Source organism: Lissotriton helveticus, chromosome 12, assembly GCF_964261635.1.
Source record: "Lissotriton helveticus chromosome 12, aLisHel1.1, whole genome shotgun sequence".
In the NCBI taxonomy this organism is placed as follows: Eukaryota; Metazoa; Chordata; class Amphibia; order Caudata; family Salamandridae; genus Lissotriton; species Lissotriton helveticus.
Window position 1 is genome coordinate 882311881 of NC_136073.1, and position 17953 is coordinate 882329833.

Genomic DNA, 17953 nt, shown 5'->3' on the forward strand with positions numbered 1-17953 from the left:
TCACTGACCATGTCATGAATGATGTAATATGTGACATGATCAGCAGTGGATTGCGGTGCGCGATATATAGTTAGTGCAACTAACTATATATGCGAATTTCAATGGTTTTGTGTGAGTAAAATAAGGTTTTGTAAATGCTAATTCCTAACTATATATGGTCTATAACCTATGGTTTTTTCAGTGAATATATATATATATATATATACATACATACATGCTTACATACATACATGCTTACATACATACATGCATGCATACTCCCATTGGTGTCCTGAGGGGTGTGTAGGGAGACTGCACATGGTTGGCCTAAGATTCACAGACTGTAGATCTTTAGGGGTTGTGAGGGCCCTTACCTTCCCTTCACGCCCCCCCGGCCCCCGCGAATGCTCTCTGTCATAAGCTGGCAGTGCAGTGCTCTGGTATCTTAGAGGTGAACTAAGGTGGGCTTGAAGCAGTGGGTACCCGATGTTGGTTTCTGTTCAGCACTGAAGCACTTAAAGGGGCACTTTAAGTCTGTGTTAAGTCTGTGTTAAGTCTGTGTTAAGTCTGTGTTAAGTCTGTCCTAAGTTTGTCTTAAGTCTGTCTTAAGTATGTCTTAAGTCTGTGTTAAGTCTGTCCTAAGTTTGTCTTAAGTTTGTCTTAAGTCTTTCTTAAGTCTGTCTTAAGCATGTCTTAAGTCAAACTTAAGACAAAAATCCTAACTTTACTACTACTAAATACCTTCTGTGAATACCATAAATAGTAGGACAGACTTGAGACAAACTTAAGACAATAATATGACAGACTTAAGACAAACTTAAGACAGACTTAAGACAGACTTAGGGCAGACTTAAGACAGACTTAAGATAGACTTAAGACAAAATCCTGGGCATTTCAGATGGCGCATGCCCGAATGCTCCTAAATACTCCATCAGACCATGACATCGGGTCGATGTTTAAAACACTATTACAGTGCGAAGGGATAGGGCAGAAGGGGTTTCTCTTTAAGTTTGGTGACCCCAAATTTAAAAAAAAAATTAAACTGAAGGTGTTGTCCGGCCTAGCAAAAACTTGGTATAATCTCAGAGTCACCACCAAAATAGGATACTACTCAAATAGATCTCCCATATGGGACCTCCCTGTTTCTCTAGGTTGGGCTAACGACGTTTTGATATATCTATTAAAAGATGCCAACATTTCTAGCTGGGGGGACCTGTTTGTAGAAGGGGTTATGCTTTCCTGGGAACATTTATTAAATAAGGTGGGCCCCAATTTTTCTAGATTGAAGTATCTACAAATCTCAAGCTGGGCACAAGCGCAATCTTCTGGGGCGTCTCGTCGCGTCCATATGCCCATAGGTGGTAGTAGTCAATTGGAATCTTCCCTACTAGATAAAACACCAGGACCAAAGGAGGTTTCTTTCTTTTACAACTTAATCTTGGAGGACATTGACGGGGAGTTTCATCTCCCAGATCAACTTTGGGGTTCCCTGATGCCATCTGTCAATCTACATGAATTATGGTTAACCTCCTGTAACGTTCGTTGGGATATAGTGAAACCGGCTTGGCTTCGCAGAATTCATCTTTATACTCTTCACAGGGCATACTACTCCCCCCAAAGATTGTCTAAATTTCCAGGAGCAGAGCCTGTGGCGTGTGCCCGGTGTGGGCTAGTGGAGGCTTCGGACACACACATGTTCTATGAATGTCCTCAGTTAACATCATATTGGCAATCAATTGGTAATAAACTAACATCTCTAACAGGCTCCACAGTGGTAATAGATCTTCGATTAGTAACATTTGGAGTAGTGGAGCAGAAGCGCAGCCCAAATAACAACCTATTGTTCTATTCCATGTTGTTGGCCCGACGAGAAATTTGTAAGCGTTGGAAAGAGGTTTCTCCCCCGACTTTCTACGACTGGTGTTCCTCTATGTTACAAACATCAAAGATGGATATGTCCAGGACTGGAACATCAAACAAAAGGGCATTCTGGCAGATACTTGTTTAGTTCTATAAGTTTGAGCTGGGTTTTATTTTGGGTTTTTTCCCCCCAGTTCCGATGATTACAAAGCTATGATACATGTCTTTTCCTATAACATCCTCGCTATTGCACAGCGAATTGGTGGCTAAGGCAATGGTGGTAACTGGCTCTTGGTAAATATCTGTCTAAAACATTTTTGGGGTTTCGAGGTGGAATGGTTTGAACGACTTTGCTGAGGGGTGTTGGCGGAATCTCAAATCTAATATAGCCCTACCAGCCTTGGGCTGAGACAGCTTGTCAATCATACTATGAGCCAGATTACCCTGTCCAAAAGTTTGACAGATTAGTACCATGGTGGAGATGAGGAACAAAAAAAAGAAGAAAAAAAAAGACAAAATCCTAACTTTACTACTACTAAATGCCTTCTGTGAATACCAAAAGTAATACGTTTAGGATTTTGTCTCAAGTTAGTTCTGTGAATCGGGTCCAGTGCTTGTAGCAATGCAATAACACACTTCAGCCGCTTCTTGCTCCACCCCGCTTCCCACACAGGGATGGACTGAAGAAAGTTAGACCGCTCGCTGCCAACATCTGCAGTGTTTTGGCTCCCTCTGGTGTCCAAGCAGTGGAACTGTAGGCATTTCGAAACAATAGTGGGATCAGCATGAGAATAACTGTATGGACAAAGCAATGAACAGGTAAATCAAATAAAAAATAACATGTTTCACGTACAGGGCTAAACGTACAGACATACCCTCAATGTTTTCTTTATTTTAATGATGCACGTAATACTTATGGTGCAATGATTGTTTTTTAGAGTAAGGTTTTAGAGGTATATTTCTGAAATAAAATCATATTTGACGGACAGATTGAAAAAACACTGTATTGCTCTATTGGTTGTGCAAGCTAAACACACAAAAAGCAAATAATTTTTTAAGCAACGGGCTAAATCGAGGGGAGCTGTTAATTGCATTTTGAAAAATGACTGAAATCAATGATAAAATTGCCTGCCTTTGATGGTCCTAAACGTGCAGCCATGTTCAAATAGTCAAAATGATCTCAAACCAGATACATAGTTTGCCATTAAGTTATTGTATGTAATTGAATCTGAAAGTTCAGAAAAATTCCACATTTACTACAAAATGTGTATCTTGCATAGTGTTGCTGGGAACAATTTACTGAAGGGCATGTTAATAGCGGCCCAGCACACTGGATCCCTGATGTCTGCAAAGAACTGGAAAAAAACACTTTCTAGCAAGCTAGGTTTCTTTACTTAACTTTGTCATGTAACAAAGGGTCTGAGTTTTTTTTGGAGGGGGAGAGAGAACTGGGGTTAAGTGTGTATCATGTAGCCATAAGGGACTTATGCACAAATAACAAATGTTAAGAAGTAATTAAACTGTGTATTGTTTTTTCTCTGCGCTTATTGCTGTAGTTTTGGGTTGCAAGGTACTGCAAACAAATGTTGTGCTCACACAGTTCAGTAGTATTCCTTGTGTACTGTTACAAATGCAAGGTTCCTGTCCAAGGTTTGCAGGAAGGAGCTGCTACCTCTTGTTCATAGGTGCTATCAACCAGTGTGTTTTATCCTGCCCATGATTGCTTCCATTTAACATGTTGAATGGTGGGATTTGCAGTCCAAACTCTGTAATTTTTCCCTCTCATTGCTGATGACTTTCAGTTTTCCCTCCAAATTTCTCCTTTGCTCTTTGCTAAGACCTGTATGTTAAAATAGTGCATCCCCAGCCACCATTTTGTGTTCACAAGCCTGTGAAACCAGCCCCCCTGCCTCCCCCCCCCCCAGCAACAGGGATATTCTACATCAGAGGGTGCTTCTGTGAGCTGTTTAAACTGTGTTTACTAGGGACTGTGCACTTCGTTTTTTGGCCAGTAGAGGGAGTAAAGTGTTATTCAAAATGTATTGTTAGATTTCAAGTTAGTGAGGCCTTTACCTGCAGAAGTCCAAAGTGTGGATTGGGCCTGTCTGTCTCCTAGGAGATTCTGAACAGGAAAAGCAGCTTTCAACTCCCTGGCCAGCAATCCTTGTCTGAGGTCGCTGGGACCTTATACGTTCTGATATTATTTGTTACATGTGTACACTGATTGGTGATTGTATCTGATGTTTCTATTGGATTAGGGTTAGTGTCCTCATTGGTTGGGTATTTGCGTGTTCTGATGGGTTTCTGGGTCTGTGATTCAATCAATGTAGGGTTAGGGGTAGGGCTAGGGTTAGGATTTCTATTGGACGTAGGTACTAGGGTTTCATGTGTTATTGGTTGTTGGGACTAGGGTGGGACTAGGGCTAGGGTTAGACTTTTAATTGCAAGTAGCGATTAGGGCTTCTGGTGTGATTGGTTGCTGGACTGGTTGTGGTACTAAGAGTAGAGTTAGGATTTCTATTGGAATTAGGGACAAGGGCTTCCTGTGCCATTGGTTTTTTGGACTTGGGGTGGGACTACTAATAGGGCTAGGGTCTCTTTTGTACATAGAGATTAGGGTTTTTGAACTGATTGGTTGCTTGGACTAGGGCTAAGATTGGCTGTAAGGTCCTGGTCTCCTATTGGTTCTAGATTTTTAGGGCTAGTGTTGTGATTGAATAGTGTTAGGGTTAGGGTTCCCATTGGCTGATGGGGTCACCTGATGACTAGGGCCATAAAAGGCCTAGGCTTAGGGCGTCTCAGCCCGGGCGTCGAGGCTAAGGGTGGAGAGGACAAGGGCAGTTGCCTGTTTGAGCCTGTTCAGGGCGGAGAGGACAAGGGCAGTTGCCTGTTTGAGCCTGTTTGAGACTGGTCAGGTCCAGGGCCAGAAATGCTGCCCAATATACATACCTCCATTATGCATCTATATACTTTCAATGTACTTATGGATCTATATATTTATCACTTTCTTCTCATTTAGCATTTCCAATGCACTTCCCGATTTCTCAGCCTATACTTCTCTCAATATATCCTCTACATCCACTCTCTCATTTAACCCCAAACCCCATACCACTACTATGATCCCCAAAATAACCCTTTCTAGACTCTCTCCTACTCTACCCCTCTTGCATCATCTTACACCTCTTTTACTATACTGATCCCCCAAAACAAACCTTTCTAAACTCTTCCCTCTTTTCCACCCCTCCCCAACCCTTCTCATTCCAAATAACTGACTACATATCCACCACTAAAATTACTTTCATGTTTCACCATACTAATTCAACACTAATCCTGATGGGTTCCGGAGAAGTGTGCAACTTGCGCTTCAAAACCCCATCAGGGGTAGCAAGCGCTATATAAATACAAACCTCTTTCCCTTCACTATTCCACCACCTACCCTTCCCTACCCAAATAACTGAATAACATATCCACTACTCAAAGTACTTCATATTTTACAATTCTTATTTTCAACACTGATCCTTTGAGTTCCGGAGTGGCTTGCAACATCCATCAGGGGTAACAAGTGCTATATTAATGCAAACTTTTCTTCCCCTTTTATCCCTCCGCTATCCTTCTCACTCCAAATAACTGACTAATATCCACCACTGAAATTACTTCATATTTCACCATATTAATTCACCACTAATCCTTTCTAGACTTCCTGAATAGCGTGCGTGAACAAGCGCTATATAAATACAAACCTTTTTTCCTATTCTATCCTTCTGCTATCATTCCAAATGCAAATAACTGACTAACCTATCCACCACTTAAAATGTACTTGCATGTTTCACTAAACTAATTCAACACTAATCCTCTATGGGTCCCAGAGTAGCGTGCTACCCGCCAAAAAAGCGCTTTGACGCCTCGTCACTGGTAGTAAGCGCTATATAAATGCAATTACAATACAATACAATACAATGTAAGTGATATATGCATTGTTGGATATGATTGGGAGACACAGACCATCTACCCCTGAGATCTAAGGCAACCTAAAAGCCAGGATTGTAGTCTACGGTTTAATAATCTGAAAGGCCCCATAAACTCCTGAGTTATTCATTTAATCATTCAAAACCATGAAAAAGTGCATCTCAGAGGCGTGACTGGGGACAGGCTTGCCAGTGTTACAAAATGGTGAAAGCCTCAGTGGGCAGACAATCTTATGGCTGCTTTGTACATACCTTGGAACGCCATAGTCCGAATGTAACTTAATAATTCAGGCAAAAGGTGCAAATCGCAGGGTCACCTAATCAAGGAAACAAAACGGTATTTTAGCAAAATGTGTGTTGGAGAAAAATGATGCCACAGCTAAAAACTGAAAAATCTATTTTTAATATGTCCTACCCCATTATGCAATTCAGAAACGTTTTTCAAAACCGTAAAATGGGCTGTCCGACGCATACTGAATCGCAATTTGGAAGGGGCGTGTATGGGCGTTCCTTCAATCTGTGAGTCGGTATGGTATGGATCAATATTCTAGTCTCAACACATTGATTGGTTATAGACTCCATGGTTAGGGTGGTAACTGATTTCCAAAAGGCAAGAGTTATCTTCGAACTACTCCTCCCTGTTCTCACCCTTTGTCTGTCCCTTCCCCCCCACCCACAGCACCTCTCTATCTCTCTCAGTTTCTCACTCACACGCATCTCTCATACTTTTACTCTGTATTCCTTAGGTTTTAATCGGGTCACTTTGTTATGTTTGCTTTTAATCACCTTTCCAAACTCTCTTTCAGATGCCCTTGGTCTTGTGTTTTCTTCTTGTGGAAACCTAAAAGCAGCCCTGGCGGGTCAATGTGCCTGCCGCAGAGATCTGTGTGACTTGTAGGCCATTAGTCCAAATACATGCAATCCAACCTTTCATCCTTCTGAGGTCAATAACATGAGTACCAGAGAGTTTGGATTATAGCAGTGCTCGTTATATAAAGTGGTCAGAGGCCAGAAGACTGTAGCCGCAAGCCATTTAGCCAGATTTAACGGTGTTACATTTAGAATACACAATAATACATACAATAAATAGTACAATACACTATAGGTTTAGTAAAAGTCTACAGATAACTAAAGTCTTCATTACTGATTACTAACTACCCCACATTTAACTTAAAAATCCTTTGGTGAGCTATGAAACTGCAGGACTACAGCCCCACCCCACCCCCTTTACTTCCAGTTACCAGCATTTATTAGGTAAGTAAGCAGATTACCTGAAACTAGTTCAAGTGATCACTCTGTTTCCTGGTCTTCTCTTCGTATTGACTGTCAGGCTTAACCCATGGGCCCTTGCTAACATTTTCCAGGGGCCACAAAGTTCACCCAGTGGTGTGACAGAGGGCAGCATTGATGCCAGGAGGGTGTTTGTCGGGGTCCTGGGAGGTGTAAGGTGGGCATAGAGGAAGCGATGCATGCACACTGCCGTGCACCTGGGATCAATCCCGGCTTCCCCACTTGACCAAACTGTGTGATCCTAGGCAATTGTTTTATTTTACTTTGCCTCCCTTTTCTTCATTATCACATATGAGAGGACCTTGAAATACATGTCTTCAGAATGTGCCCTGTACAAAACCTTCTGTTGTGTTTGATTTAATAAACTATAATGTTGTCCATGTATAATAGCAACCCATGCCAGCCAGAGTGTGCACACAACAACTGACTGAATTGCCTCTTAGTTCACTATTGGCATTGTTGTCAGGGTGGGGGCAGGCATGAATGTTTCTAAATTCATGTTTGAAAACTGTCACTTAAAAAATAAAAATCAGAAAATACTTTTATAATCTAATGTATTTAGGTGAAACAGCTTCAGTATATTAGTGAAATAGATTTTTTTGAATTTTGAAGAGACTTTATCATATTATTTATTACAGGTTTGCTGCAAGATGTCTATAAAAATAAAGGTGTTCTTAAAGTTTAGTGGTGCAGGATACCGTCTGTGCTTCTTTTCATTTTCTTTCCTCTGTTTGACTGTAAATAAATGATTGCAGTTTATGTAATATCTTTATGAATATTAGTGCTTTGTAAAGAAAACAGCACCCTAGTGCTGCTGTTCAACTGGGGGCCACATGTAAAGGTCAGGCGGGTCGCATTTGACCCCTGGGGCGTACTTTGAGTATCAATGGATTAACCAGTGTGGGGAAGAGGTGGAGCTGTAGTGAGGGGGTGAAAGGGTGGTATTGCCCCAGTCACACCCATGTGCATGAACCATTCCAAGGCCCTAGAAAACTCCACTGCCCCACCCCCTCCAGTCTGTACAGGGGAAGGAGTTCCATGGAGTGAAGCAAGACAGTGCAAGGAAGAGAAAACTGTAGTGTTTACTCAAGGAGGGCACCCCTGAATTTGATCTGTGCACAAATGTTGCGCTCACACATGTCCTAAGGACATGTGTGTGTGTGTAACCTACAACTTTGAGAAAGTGTATATGCGTTTGTATATCTATGCACCTCTGTGTGTGATGCTATGCCTCGATGTAGCTGTGTGTGTAACTGTACATCTGTGTGTAAGTGTGTATCAGTACATCTGAGTTTGTGTTTTCCCTATGTAGTTTGCTGAATCAGCAACAGGCTCTCTGACCTACCCACTTCTGCCGGGAACGGGAGGTACATGTTGATGATTCAGCAAACTACATAGGGAAATTGATGAAGCATGACACCACTAGGGTGTGTGAGGGTAATATAAACAAACTAGGTTTCTCCCCCACATACATGGTTGCGTTAGACACAACCTTATAGTAGCTATTCCCCCCCCTACTCTCCTGTTTCTAGACCTCGGGTACAGTTTTTATTCCCCACTCAACTGACCATCACGCGGTCCATTGGAGTATTTTTTCGTGCTTAACTACTATAGGAGAGGTTCCAATTTGTAATTCCACTTGAAATTGTGGAAATATTAGTTTTTTTGATTGTAGTATTTCGTTTTTGTGCATTAAAGAATGCTTTCGATTGGAAGAAACGTCATCGTCAGGACATTGGTTCACTGGCTGTTAATGTGCACTGCTGTGTTCTGAGTTTCTCGCACCAGCCACCTATCTAAGACAGTCTTTGACTGCTCTGCATAGTTAACCTTAGAGCCAAAAAGGGAGGGACTAGGGCTTGTTTAAGATCCAACGGCGTTTCAATCGACTATGAAATCAAGGAGTGCGCAGCTCCTATGGGGGGATCAAGGTCTCCAAGTGTTGTGAATCCAGGGGAATACAGGGGAGTGCTCCTGTTAGGAGTAAGGGCCCTCACATAAGGGCCCTCACACACCCTGAGGGGTGTCATGCTTCACCATCGGGCAGCTCCTTGTTGGGCCGGCACCGCAATGCCCAGTGGGCCCCTCGGGTGGGGTTCTTTTCCGGAGTTCTTTTCTTTTTAGCCGACATGAGGAGTGAGGTTTGGGTGTGGTGTGCAGGTGTGAGAAGACTAAGAGGAGGCTGTACGTGTTCAAAATGACTAATAGGATCCAAATACTATTTTAATTGTCAGGTCCTTTGGTCATGATTAAAAACTTGAGTTTGAGCTAGTTTTTGATATTTGTCATAATGATCTATCTAGGCTCTGATTAACATAAGTCAAGGGTCAACATGTATCATGTCTCTTACTGTCCACAAGGATCAAGGCATTTCATCAGGGCCAATTTGTCTGCATCTACTCAAACAGGGATGGATTTGTGAGATATGTGCAAAGCATGCCCTGTATACCGTACATAAATATGTAGTGTGTCTCCTGGGGACAAACCCAAAGTTAGGTCACCAGAGCGGCAGAGTAAGGGGCAGGTCGGAAGCCGGAAACGTGCACCAACTACTGACCATTGCCACGCACAATAGCGTTTTGCTCTGACTAGTCTGACTGGGGCCAAACCTTGGACTAACTTTGGGTCTTCATCGTTAACCTTAGAGACAAGTCTTAAAAGGGGCATATGGTCCCTGGTTAAAATGTCTGGGGTAGAAAAGGTCCAAGGACACCAGAGGTGACAGACCCCCATTGACACAATCAGGGCTTGGAACTTCTGAATGCCCAGGGACACTCCTAAACTGGATATCTTAAAAATGTTATGATTAAGGTTCCCATTTTGCTGGTTTTACTGATTTTTACAGACAGAAAACAATCTTTAAAAGCAGAAATATACTGAAAATTGTGCTTCTAATGAGTGACTTTCCATACTGTCTACTGTGAATTCCAAGGCAACAGATGAGCAGATTGACAGCATGGAGAGTTGTTTAAAAACACAGGTTAAGGTATCTTTGAATACAGGCATATGTTAAAATATATTTGTAGTACCTGTGGGTGTAGTGTTTTGCTATATTTGGCTGGTGAATTTGCTAAAATGTGACAGGAATCAAAGTATGAGCATATGTCTATCAGTTAAATAAATGTGGAAATTGATCATTTGGACTCCATTTATTCACAAACCACAAAACAAATCTGTATACATACTAATACCAAAGCCCCAAAATATATATGGATAAATACAGACGAAAATGTTACAAAAATAAATACCATAAAACTGGGACCCCTAATTATAAATGGGTTTTACATTGTGAACTCTCTGAAAAGTACAATAGGAAGGGGGTTTGCATTGCAAACTCCTTGTCAAACACCACAGGAAGGGGCTTTACACTGTGAACTCTCCAACAAATGCATTCGGGGGGTGGAGAGTACACAGGTCCCTTTTTAGGTCTGACCACTGTCAATTCTAGATGTCTCTAGTAGGAGACTTTGGGCTAGATGTAGGTAAATCAGATTTACCGCTTCATAAATACCGAATTTGACCGATTCGGTATTCATGAATCGGTAAATCTGATGTAGGTGTTCATTCGGTAAAAAATACCGAATCGGTATGATTCGGTATTTACCGATTCTGTAATTACAGAATTGGTATTTGCCATTGATTCCTATGGGCCTTGAAGCCCATAGGAATCAATGGCAAATACTGATTCGGTAATTACAGAATCTGTAAAAATACCGAATTGCCAAGGGGGACAGGGTGTCACTTTGACACCCTGTAGCACCCCAGTTTTTGCCTTGTGTGCAATGTGACACACATACATGCCCTAAGGGCATGTATGCGTGCCACATTGCACAGGTGTACATGGACAGATGTGCATGTGCACAGAAATTCGTAATTTACCATGCAACAGTATTACATGGTAAATAACGAATTTCTAAGGGCCTGTGGCACTGTAAACTGTGCCACCTACATTTGGAATTACAGAATCGGTATATTTACCGATTCGGTAATTTACCGAATCGGTAATTTTACCGATTTGGTAAATATACAGATTCTGTCATTTTCAGCCCCCTTCATAGCAAAACCCAAATACCGGTCGGTAACGGCCAAAATCGGCCATTACCGACCGGTAATTGGGGACCTACATCGGGCCCTTTATGTTCATCTTAATGTATCATTTGAGTATGCCTAAAATGTTTGATGGGTTTCTCCAGTAGAGACCACACGGTCATGTTATGATACCTCACAGACACTGGTAGCATGCTACATTGACAGGTTAAACAAAACAAAGTCCCGGGCACACGTTAGAGTACAAATACGCAGTTATCTTTTCTTCTTTAAATCTCTTGAAGTAAAGTATGCCGTGGTCAACACCAGTAGATTCTTAATGCTGAATTTTAAATTTTTTTTAATAAACAATCGGCAATAGGCAACCGGAAAGCGAGATGGATCCCACACACACTCTCCTGCGACTACTGACAAAGGACTATTTGTGAAACAGACGAACCTGCCCGTTCACTACCCTTGGATCCTGAACACGGAGTTTTGATTCACCCGTCATCCCCGCTTGATATTTTAGATTTTATTTCCACCACATCACCGGTTCAAATATTATATCCGCAACACCCGTACAGACCGGGTTGGAAATATCACCAGTCCAGCGATATCGCACGCCCAGACACCCTTTCCGTGCAGCCCTGAAGAGTCATGGGATAACTGTCCCAGGTGACGAAACACGTGTCGGCTGGTTGTTTTCTTTTTGTTTATTCAAAAAAATTAAAAATTCAGCATTAAGAATCTACTGGTGTTGACCACGGCATACTTTACTTCAAGAGATTTAAAGAAGAAAACATAACTGTGTATTTGTACTCTAACGTGTGACCGGGACTTTGTTTCAAGTTTCAGTGTGGGTCCATACCCGCACACTTACGGGGGTTGTTTGGGTTTACCCCTGACCTGTGAGCATCATAATAATACCACATTTCTCATACTCACCGCTTACCAGCCAGAGTGCTAGTCTTCCTGTTCTACTCAAAACCCTACGCAGAACCAATTCTACATTTACAGGTTAGTCGCTCCCTGGGATATTTCTTTAAAGTATGTGATTTGTACGCACACACACAACAACAACATGCACAACGATGCCAGCGCCGGGTTTCAAAACATAAATAGAAGGCATTGTCATTTACAATGCCAATAGCTTAAACTCTCGCAAATGCGAGATCTATTGCATTGCAAATGCATGAAGGCATCGCTGAGTGGCCCTCTCCTGTCTCCTATGGCCCCTGAAGAGCTCCCATTTGCTAAGAGTTAAATAAACAAGCTGGTAGTCACAACTGCGCAAGAGAGAACCTCGTGCCCTCCTGTACTAAGAGAAACTCATAAAAAAATCAAGCCTAATAACGAATCAGAAGCCATCATTTACGAAGGACAATGACACAAGCCAATGACAAATATGGGCGGGGCTCCAAGTACATACTCCAATACAGCATAGCTCGCAGACAGCGCGTGCGCTGCCCATACTCGACCCAAAAATGAATCCCCTTCCCCTCAGTACAATCCCCAGATGGCTAGAAGTGCCAAGCAGCAGTAAGCTTAAAAGCAGCTTTAAGACAACAACCGGCTTTACAAACAGAGAAGCATGTGTGATTTAAAAGAATAAAAAGTTGTGCGAAGTGCTTTTACTGGCTTTGCTTGTTGTTTAAGTATCCAGTTGTGGACGAAGTGGGGCAGAGTGAAGCAACACGTCTCCCTGTCCGCTCAAACAGCTCCACTAGAGCCGCGGCAGGCCGAAGAATAGGTATGGAGCAGTAAAAATATAAATAAATTAAACCCTTCCCTTCAACACAATCCCCTGATGCCTATAAGTGCCGAGAAGCAGCAGCAAGCTTACAAGAGTTTATGTAATGTAACTGGTCCTTTTGTAAAGCGCTCTGACACCTTCGAGTAAAGTTTGACCTATACAAAATCTCTTAAAAATAAATAAAAATAAAATACAATCTTCCCCAGATGGCTATAAGTGCAGAAAAGCAGCAGCAAGCTTACAAGAGCTTTACAACAGCAACAAGCTTTACAAACAGAGCAGCATGTGTGCTTTAAAAGAAGAAAAGGTCGTGCAGCGGGCGGAGCGCTTTTACTTGCTTTACTTGTTTAAGTATGCAGGTTGGGAGGAAGCGCTAGAGCGCTGACTTCTAAGATGGATGCTCACCCAGGAAGTGGGGCAGAGTCAAGCAAAACTTCTCCCTTTCCTCTCAAAAAGCTCCACTAGAGCTGCGGCAAACCGAAGGGTAGGTAAGGAGCAGTAAATATTTAAAAGGAAGCTTTTGCAAAGCAAATTGGTCTCGTATTTGTGAGAGTTAAAGGTAATGGTGTTGTAAATGACAAAGTCTTTTACCTACTAAAGAAATGAAAGAGGAAAGAATATGGAAACAGAAAGGATGCTAGAGAAAGGAGGAAATGACATGGAGTAGTAATCATTGAGCCGTACATTTTTCTTTTTTTTTTTTTCAGAACAGTGTGCAAAAGCCCATTTATAGATAGAGGACTAGCAACAAGTTGCAGCTGCTGAGCCCCATAGTTAGTAAAAAAAAATGAAGTATAAAAAAACGGTATAGGAAGAGTGGGAAATGGATAAGATGGGGAGGTTGATGAAGCACATGTACATTGCTGCCAAGCGACGGCTTCAAGGTCGCTGGTGTAGTGTCGCAGTGTAGGCCTCTGAGATAGACGGCACAGGACACATGTGTTTGCTTTGGTGGCCAGTAAACTAACTTAACCACGCCCAGAGCCCTGGGCCTTTTATTGGCTACTTACGTTATCTACGCACACGTTGGCCTCAACCAACTGTCCCCTCACGCTAGAGGGGTAATCACAAGGGAAATATTGGGAGGGGGCGTGTGCCGCTGTGGTACGCCCCACAGACGTCAACACTACATTCCTCCTTTACCTAGGGATAAAACAAACTGGGATAAACAGTGCACAAAAGTCTTCTCATAGTCATTTGGGATGCTGCGATGAGCATTGCAGGCTATACGTAACAAAGTTCGCCAAAAGTCTCTGACACAGGTTCTGAGGGAAAAATGACTGGGTTACACATCAGAACAGTCTTACTTTATTCTCGGCGGGGTCAGCTGTCTTGGTCAGTTCAGCGCCAACACTGGGCCACAAAGTCCTGATATCTCTGGGAAGATTTGGGCCACGGGCGTAGACTGTATCTCGTTTGGCTTCGCCCTTCTGCCGCAACCAGGGACTGGTCTTCTGTTTCTCTCTCGTTGACACTGGGGTCTTCGGTTGGTCCCTCTGGCTCTTCTTCTCTCGGAGTGAGGTCACGGGCTTGGCTCGCTAGAGTGTCTGTGTCCGTTGACTCCGACGATCGGTACCGGGGGGTCAGGTGCCAGTTGTCTGATTCCAGGTCCTCTCCTGCTTCGGGTGTTCTCTTATAGAATTAAATGTTCCTTGTCACAGTCTCTCCATTTTTGACGGCAGTGACCATTGTTCCGTTTACCTCCGTTACTCTCCAGGGATCAAGTTCAAAGGGCAGACGGAATTTCCCGCCAGGATGGCGGTCTTTTACCAGGACCATGTCTCCAACTTGAATCGGGCTGTCTGCTGCCCTCCGTCGTTGGGACGCTCTCTGGTTGTTCTTGGCGCGCTGTTCCATGGACCGATTCTTGGGGACCAGGGCTAGCTCCCACGATGGGTGGTGTGGAATGGTGTCGGCTATAGCCCGGTTGAAAGAGAGTCGGCTTGGAGATACTCCTGTGGTGCAATGTGGGGTCAGGCGAGACTCTCGGAGGAATTGATAGATGGCCAGCTCCAGACTGTGGCCGTCGGCTATTGCGATTTGGATTGTCTTATTCAAAGTTCTCATCAGCCTTTCGACCTCACCATTGGCTTGAGGCCACCTTGGGGTGATCCGTCTATGTTTGATGCTGTGGCTCTGCAGATACTCTGTGAACTCATTGCCGTTGAATGGGGGACCATTGTCAGTGCGGACTTCCTCCATGAGTCCATGGGTGGCAATAATTTTCTCAAATTTCGGGATTACCTCAGATGCCGCTGTTGAAGTTACAAGTTCCACTTCGGGATAGCGAGAGAAATCGTCTACCACCACAAGCATGTATTTGCCCCCGGGGAGACTTCCGAAGTCTGCGCTTACCCGTGCCCACGGGGACGTTGGCCCTTCTTCGGTGATCACAGGCGCTGGAGGGTTTGGTAGGCTCGTCGCTAGGCACACTGGGCAGCTTTGGACCACCTCCTCGACCGCTTTGTCGAGTCCTGGGAACCACAACTTGCTCCGGAGTCTGCTCTTAGACTTGACGATCCCTTGGTGTGACCCGTGGGCCAGCAACGCAGCTCGGTGGGTGAGGCTGTTGGGCAGTACCAGGCGAGGGCCTCTCAGGAGACATCCTTCGGCCGAGATAGATAGTTCATGCCTGACTTGGTACAGGGCTTTTAGGGCCGCCTGGGCGTCTGGGGTGCGGAAGGATGCTGGGCTTTGTAGCGCCTTCCAATCGTCCAACTCTAGGGCGCGGATCGCTATTTGGATGCAGTCATCATTCTTGGTGGCGTTCGCCACTTCCTCCAGGGACATAGGCCGTGGTCATGACCGTTCGACGATCAAACGGACGTATTCTTCTGTGGCCGCTGCTTCTGCTGCTTCAGCATCGGTGACTGGCCGGGCATGCCTTGAAAGATAGTCCGCTGGGTTCCGTGTGCCGGGCCGGTACTCCACTGTGAACTGGAATTCTTGCAACTGTAATACCCATTTCTCGATTCTCGGAGGTGGGCGAGAAGATGAGCCTTGGAATAGCGGGATGAGGGGTTTATGATCGGTAATTACTGAGAAGGGATGTCCATAAAGGTATATGTGGAAGTGGCGGCACCCCCATAGAATGGCGATGGCCTCCCTTTCGATCTGTGAATAGCGTTGTTCGGTGGGCGTCAGTGTGCGGCTGGCATACGCGACTGGCGCCCACTCTCCGCACGCTTGTTGTTGCGACAGGACGGCCCCAAGGCCTGTGGGGCTGGCATCCACTAGCAGCTGTGATTCATGTTGCGGGTTGAAATAGGCTAGGGTGGTGTCTGCTGACAGGGCTGCCTTTGTCTTCTCAAACGATTCCTGTTGTTCCGGGCCCCACGTCCAGGTGGCAGTTGACTTCGTGAGGTCACGGAGGGGCCCTGTCAGGTCGGACAGGTCCTTGATGAAACGCCCACAGTATGTTACCATGCCTAGAAAGCTGCGGACAGCCGTGACAGATGCGGGGGCTGGCGCATCGTGTATGTCCTTAACTTTCTCTGGGTCAGGTCCTACTCCTTGGTCGGAGAACTTATATCCAAAGAAACTGATATCTTTGCAGAGGAACTCACATTTGTCCCTGTGGAGAGTCAGGCCTCGCTCTCTTAGCCGGTTGAATACTGCTTGGAGGCGTCTGAGGTGCTCCTCTAAGGTCGGAGCGTGTACCAGAATGTCGTCGCTCACGTTGAGCACTCCGTCGAGGTCTTGTAATACGTTGTGGATAATATTCTGAAACACTTCGGCTGCACTCGATATGCCAAAGTTAAGTCTCGTGTACCTCCACAGGCCTGCGTGGGTAGAGAACGTCGTGATCGGGCGGGAGTCTGGATGAAGGGGAATCTGGTGGTACCCCGACCTCAAGTCCATCTTGGAGAACCACTTGGAGCCTGCGAGCTCCCCGATGATGTCGTCGATGGTCGGCGTCAGGTGACGTTCTCTTTTAATTGCCAGGTTGGGGAGGCGCATGTCCACACATATTCTTACGGCTTCAGGCTGCTTTGGCTTCTTGGCAACCACAATGGGGGACACCCATGGTGTAGGTCCCGTCACCCGTTCAATGATGCCGGCTTGTTCAAGCATCCTCAACTCGGCTTCGACCTTGGGCCGGAGGTGGAAAGCGATCCGTCTGTGCCGGAGGGCTACTGGGGCCACGGACTGGTCAATGTGGAGTTGGGCGGGGGGGCCTCTTAAACATCCGATGCCTTCGAACAGCGAGGAGTGTTCCGAAACCAGATGGTCCAAACCCTGGGCTTGTACTGTCAGGGCAAAGTGTATGAGCCCGAGCTCTCGTGCTGTTCTACAACCGAGGAGGAACCCCGAACCTTCTCGGGAGACGTAGATCTTTGCTTGTAGCTGTGTTGAGTCGTGGGACACAGCTGTCCGGAATACTCCGCGCAGGGGCCGCCGGGTTCCGTATGCAAACACTTGCACTCTTGTGGGGTGGAGTGTAGGGGCGTTTTCGAGGCTCTGGTAGACACTGGCGGCCATGAGATTTATCGTTGCGCCTGTGTCGATGAGGGCTCTGACTGTTTGGCCATGTACTTGGACGGTGCACATTGGTTCGGCTGAAGACATGGCTGCTAAAGTGTTGAGCATGCGCACCACATAGACGGATGCAGCGTCTTCTTCGTCGTCGTCCATGTCGCTGCTCGTTGGTGTGTTCGGCAACGGCGCCATCTGACGCACTCTCCTGGGTGGAGCATTCTGCTTCTTCCTTTGCGACGAGAGACAGACGCTCGCAAAATGGTTGGCCTTGCCGCACGCGCTGCAGACTTTCCCCTGGGCTGGGCAGGCGCCTTTGTGGGGGGTGGCACCCCCACACCACATGCATGCCGCATTTTTTGCGGGTTGGGCCGGCTTTGGCCGTCCTTTTCTGGGGTGTCTTGTCCTATCTTCAGCGGGTTGCGATTTGATTGTACATACCGGCTCCGTCTTGACTGTGACCGCTGCTTTCGGTTCCATGTGGGCCGCACGGGCTTTGGAGAACTCTTTGGATCGTCCCAGGGCCAAAATGTCGCGCATGGACATGGCGTCCGTTTCCAGCACTCTCTCTCGCAGTTTCAGGGAGGCGCACCCTTGGATA

The 17953-nt window shown here is 45.2% G+C and overlaps 1 protein-coding gene across 1 annotated transcript in view; it reads right to left on the reverse strand.

Moving 5' to 3' along the window:
- LOC144798522 (phospholipid scramblase family member 5-like) overlaps positions 1-17953 on the reverse strand; it is a 290685-nt gene that overhangs the window by 261024 nt on the left and 11708 nt on the right. The window contains exon 2 of the mRNA XM_078669444.1: positions 6057-6121. Coding sequence (XP_078525570.1) covers positions 6057-6069 — 13 coding nt within the window. The 5' untranslated portion in view covers positions 6070-6121. The remainder of the gene's footprint in view (positions 1-6056; positions 6122-17953) is intronic.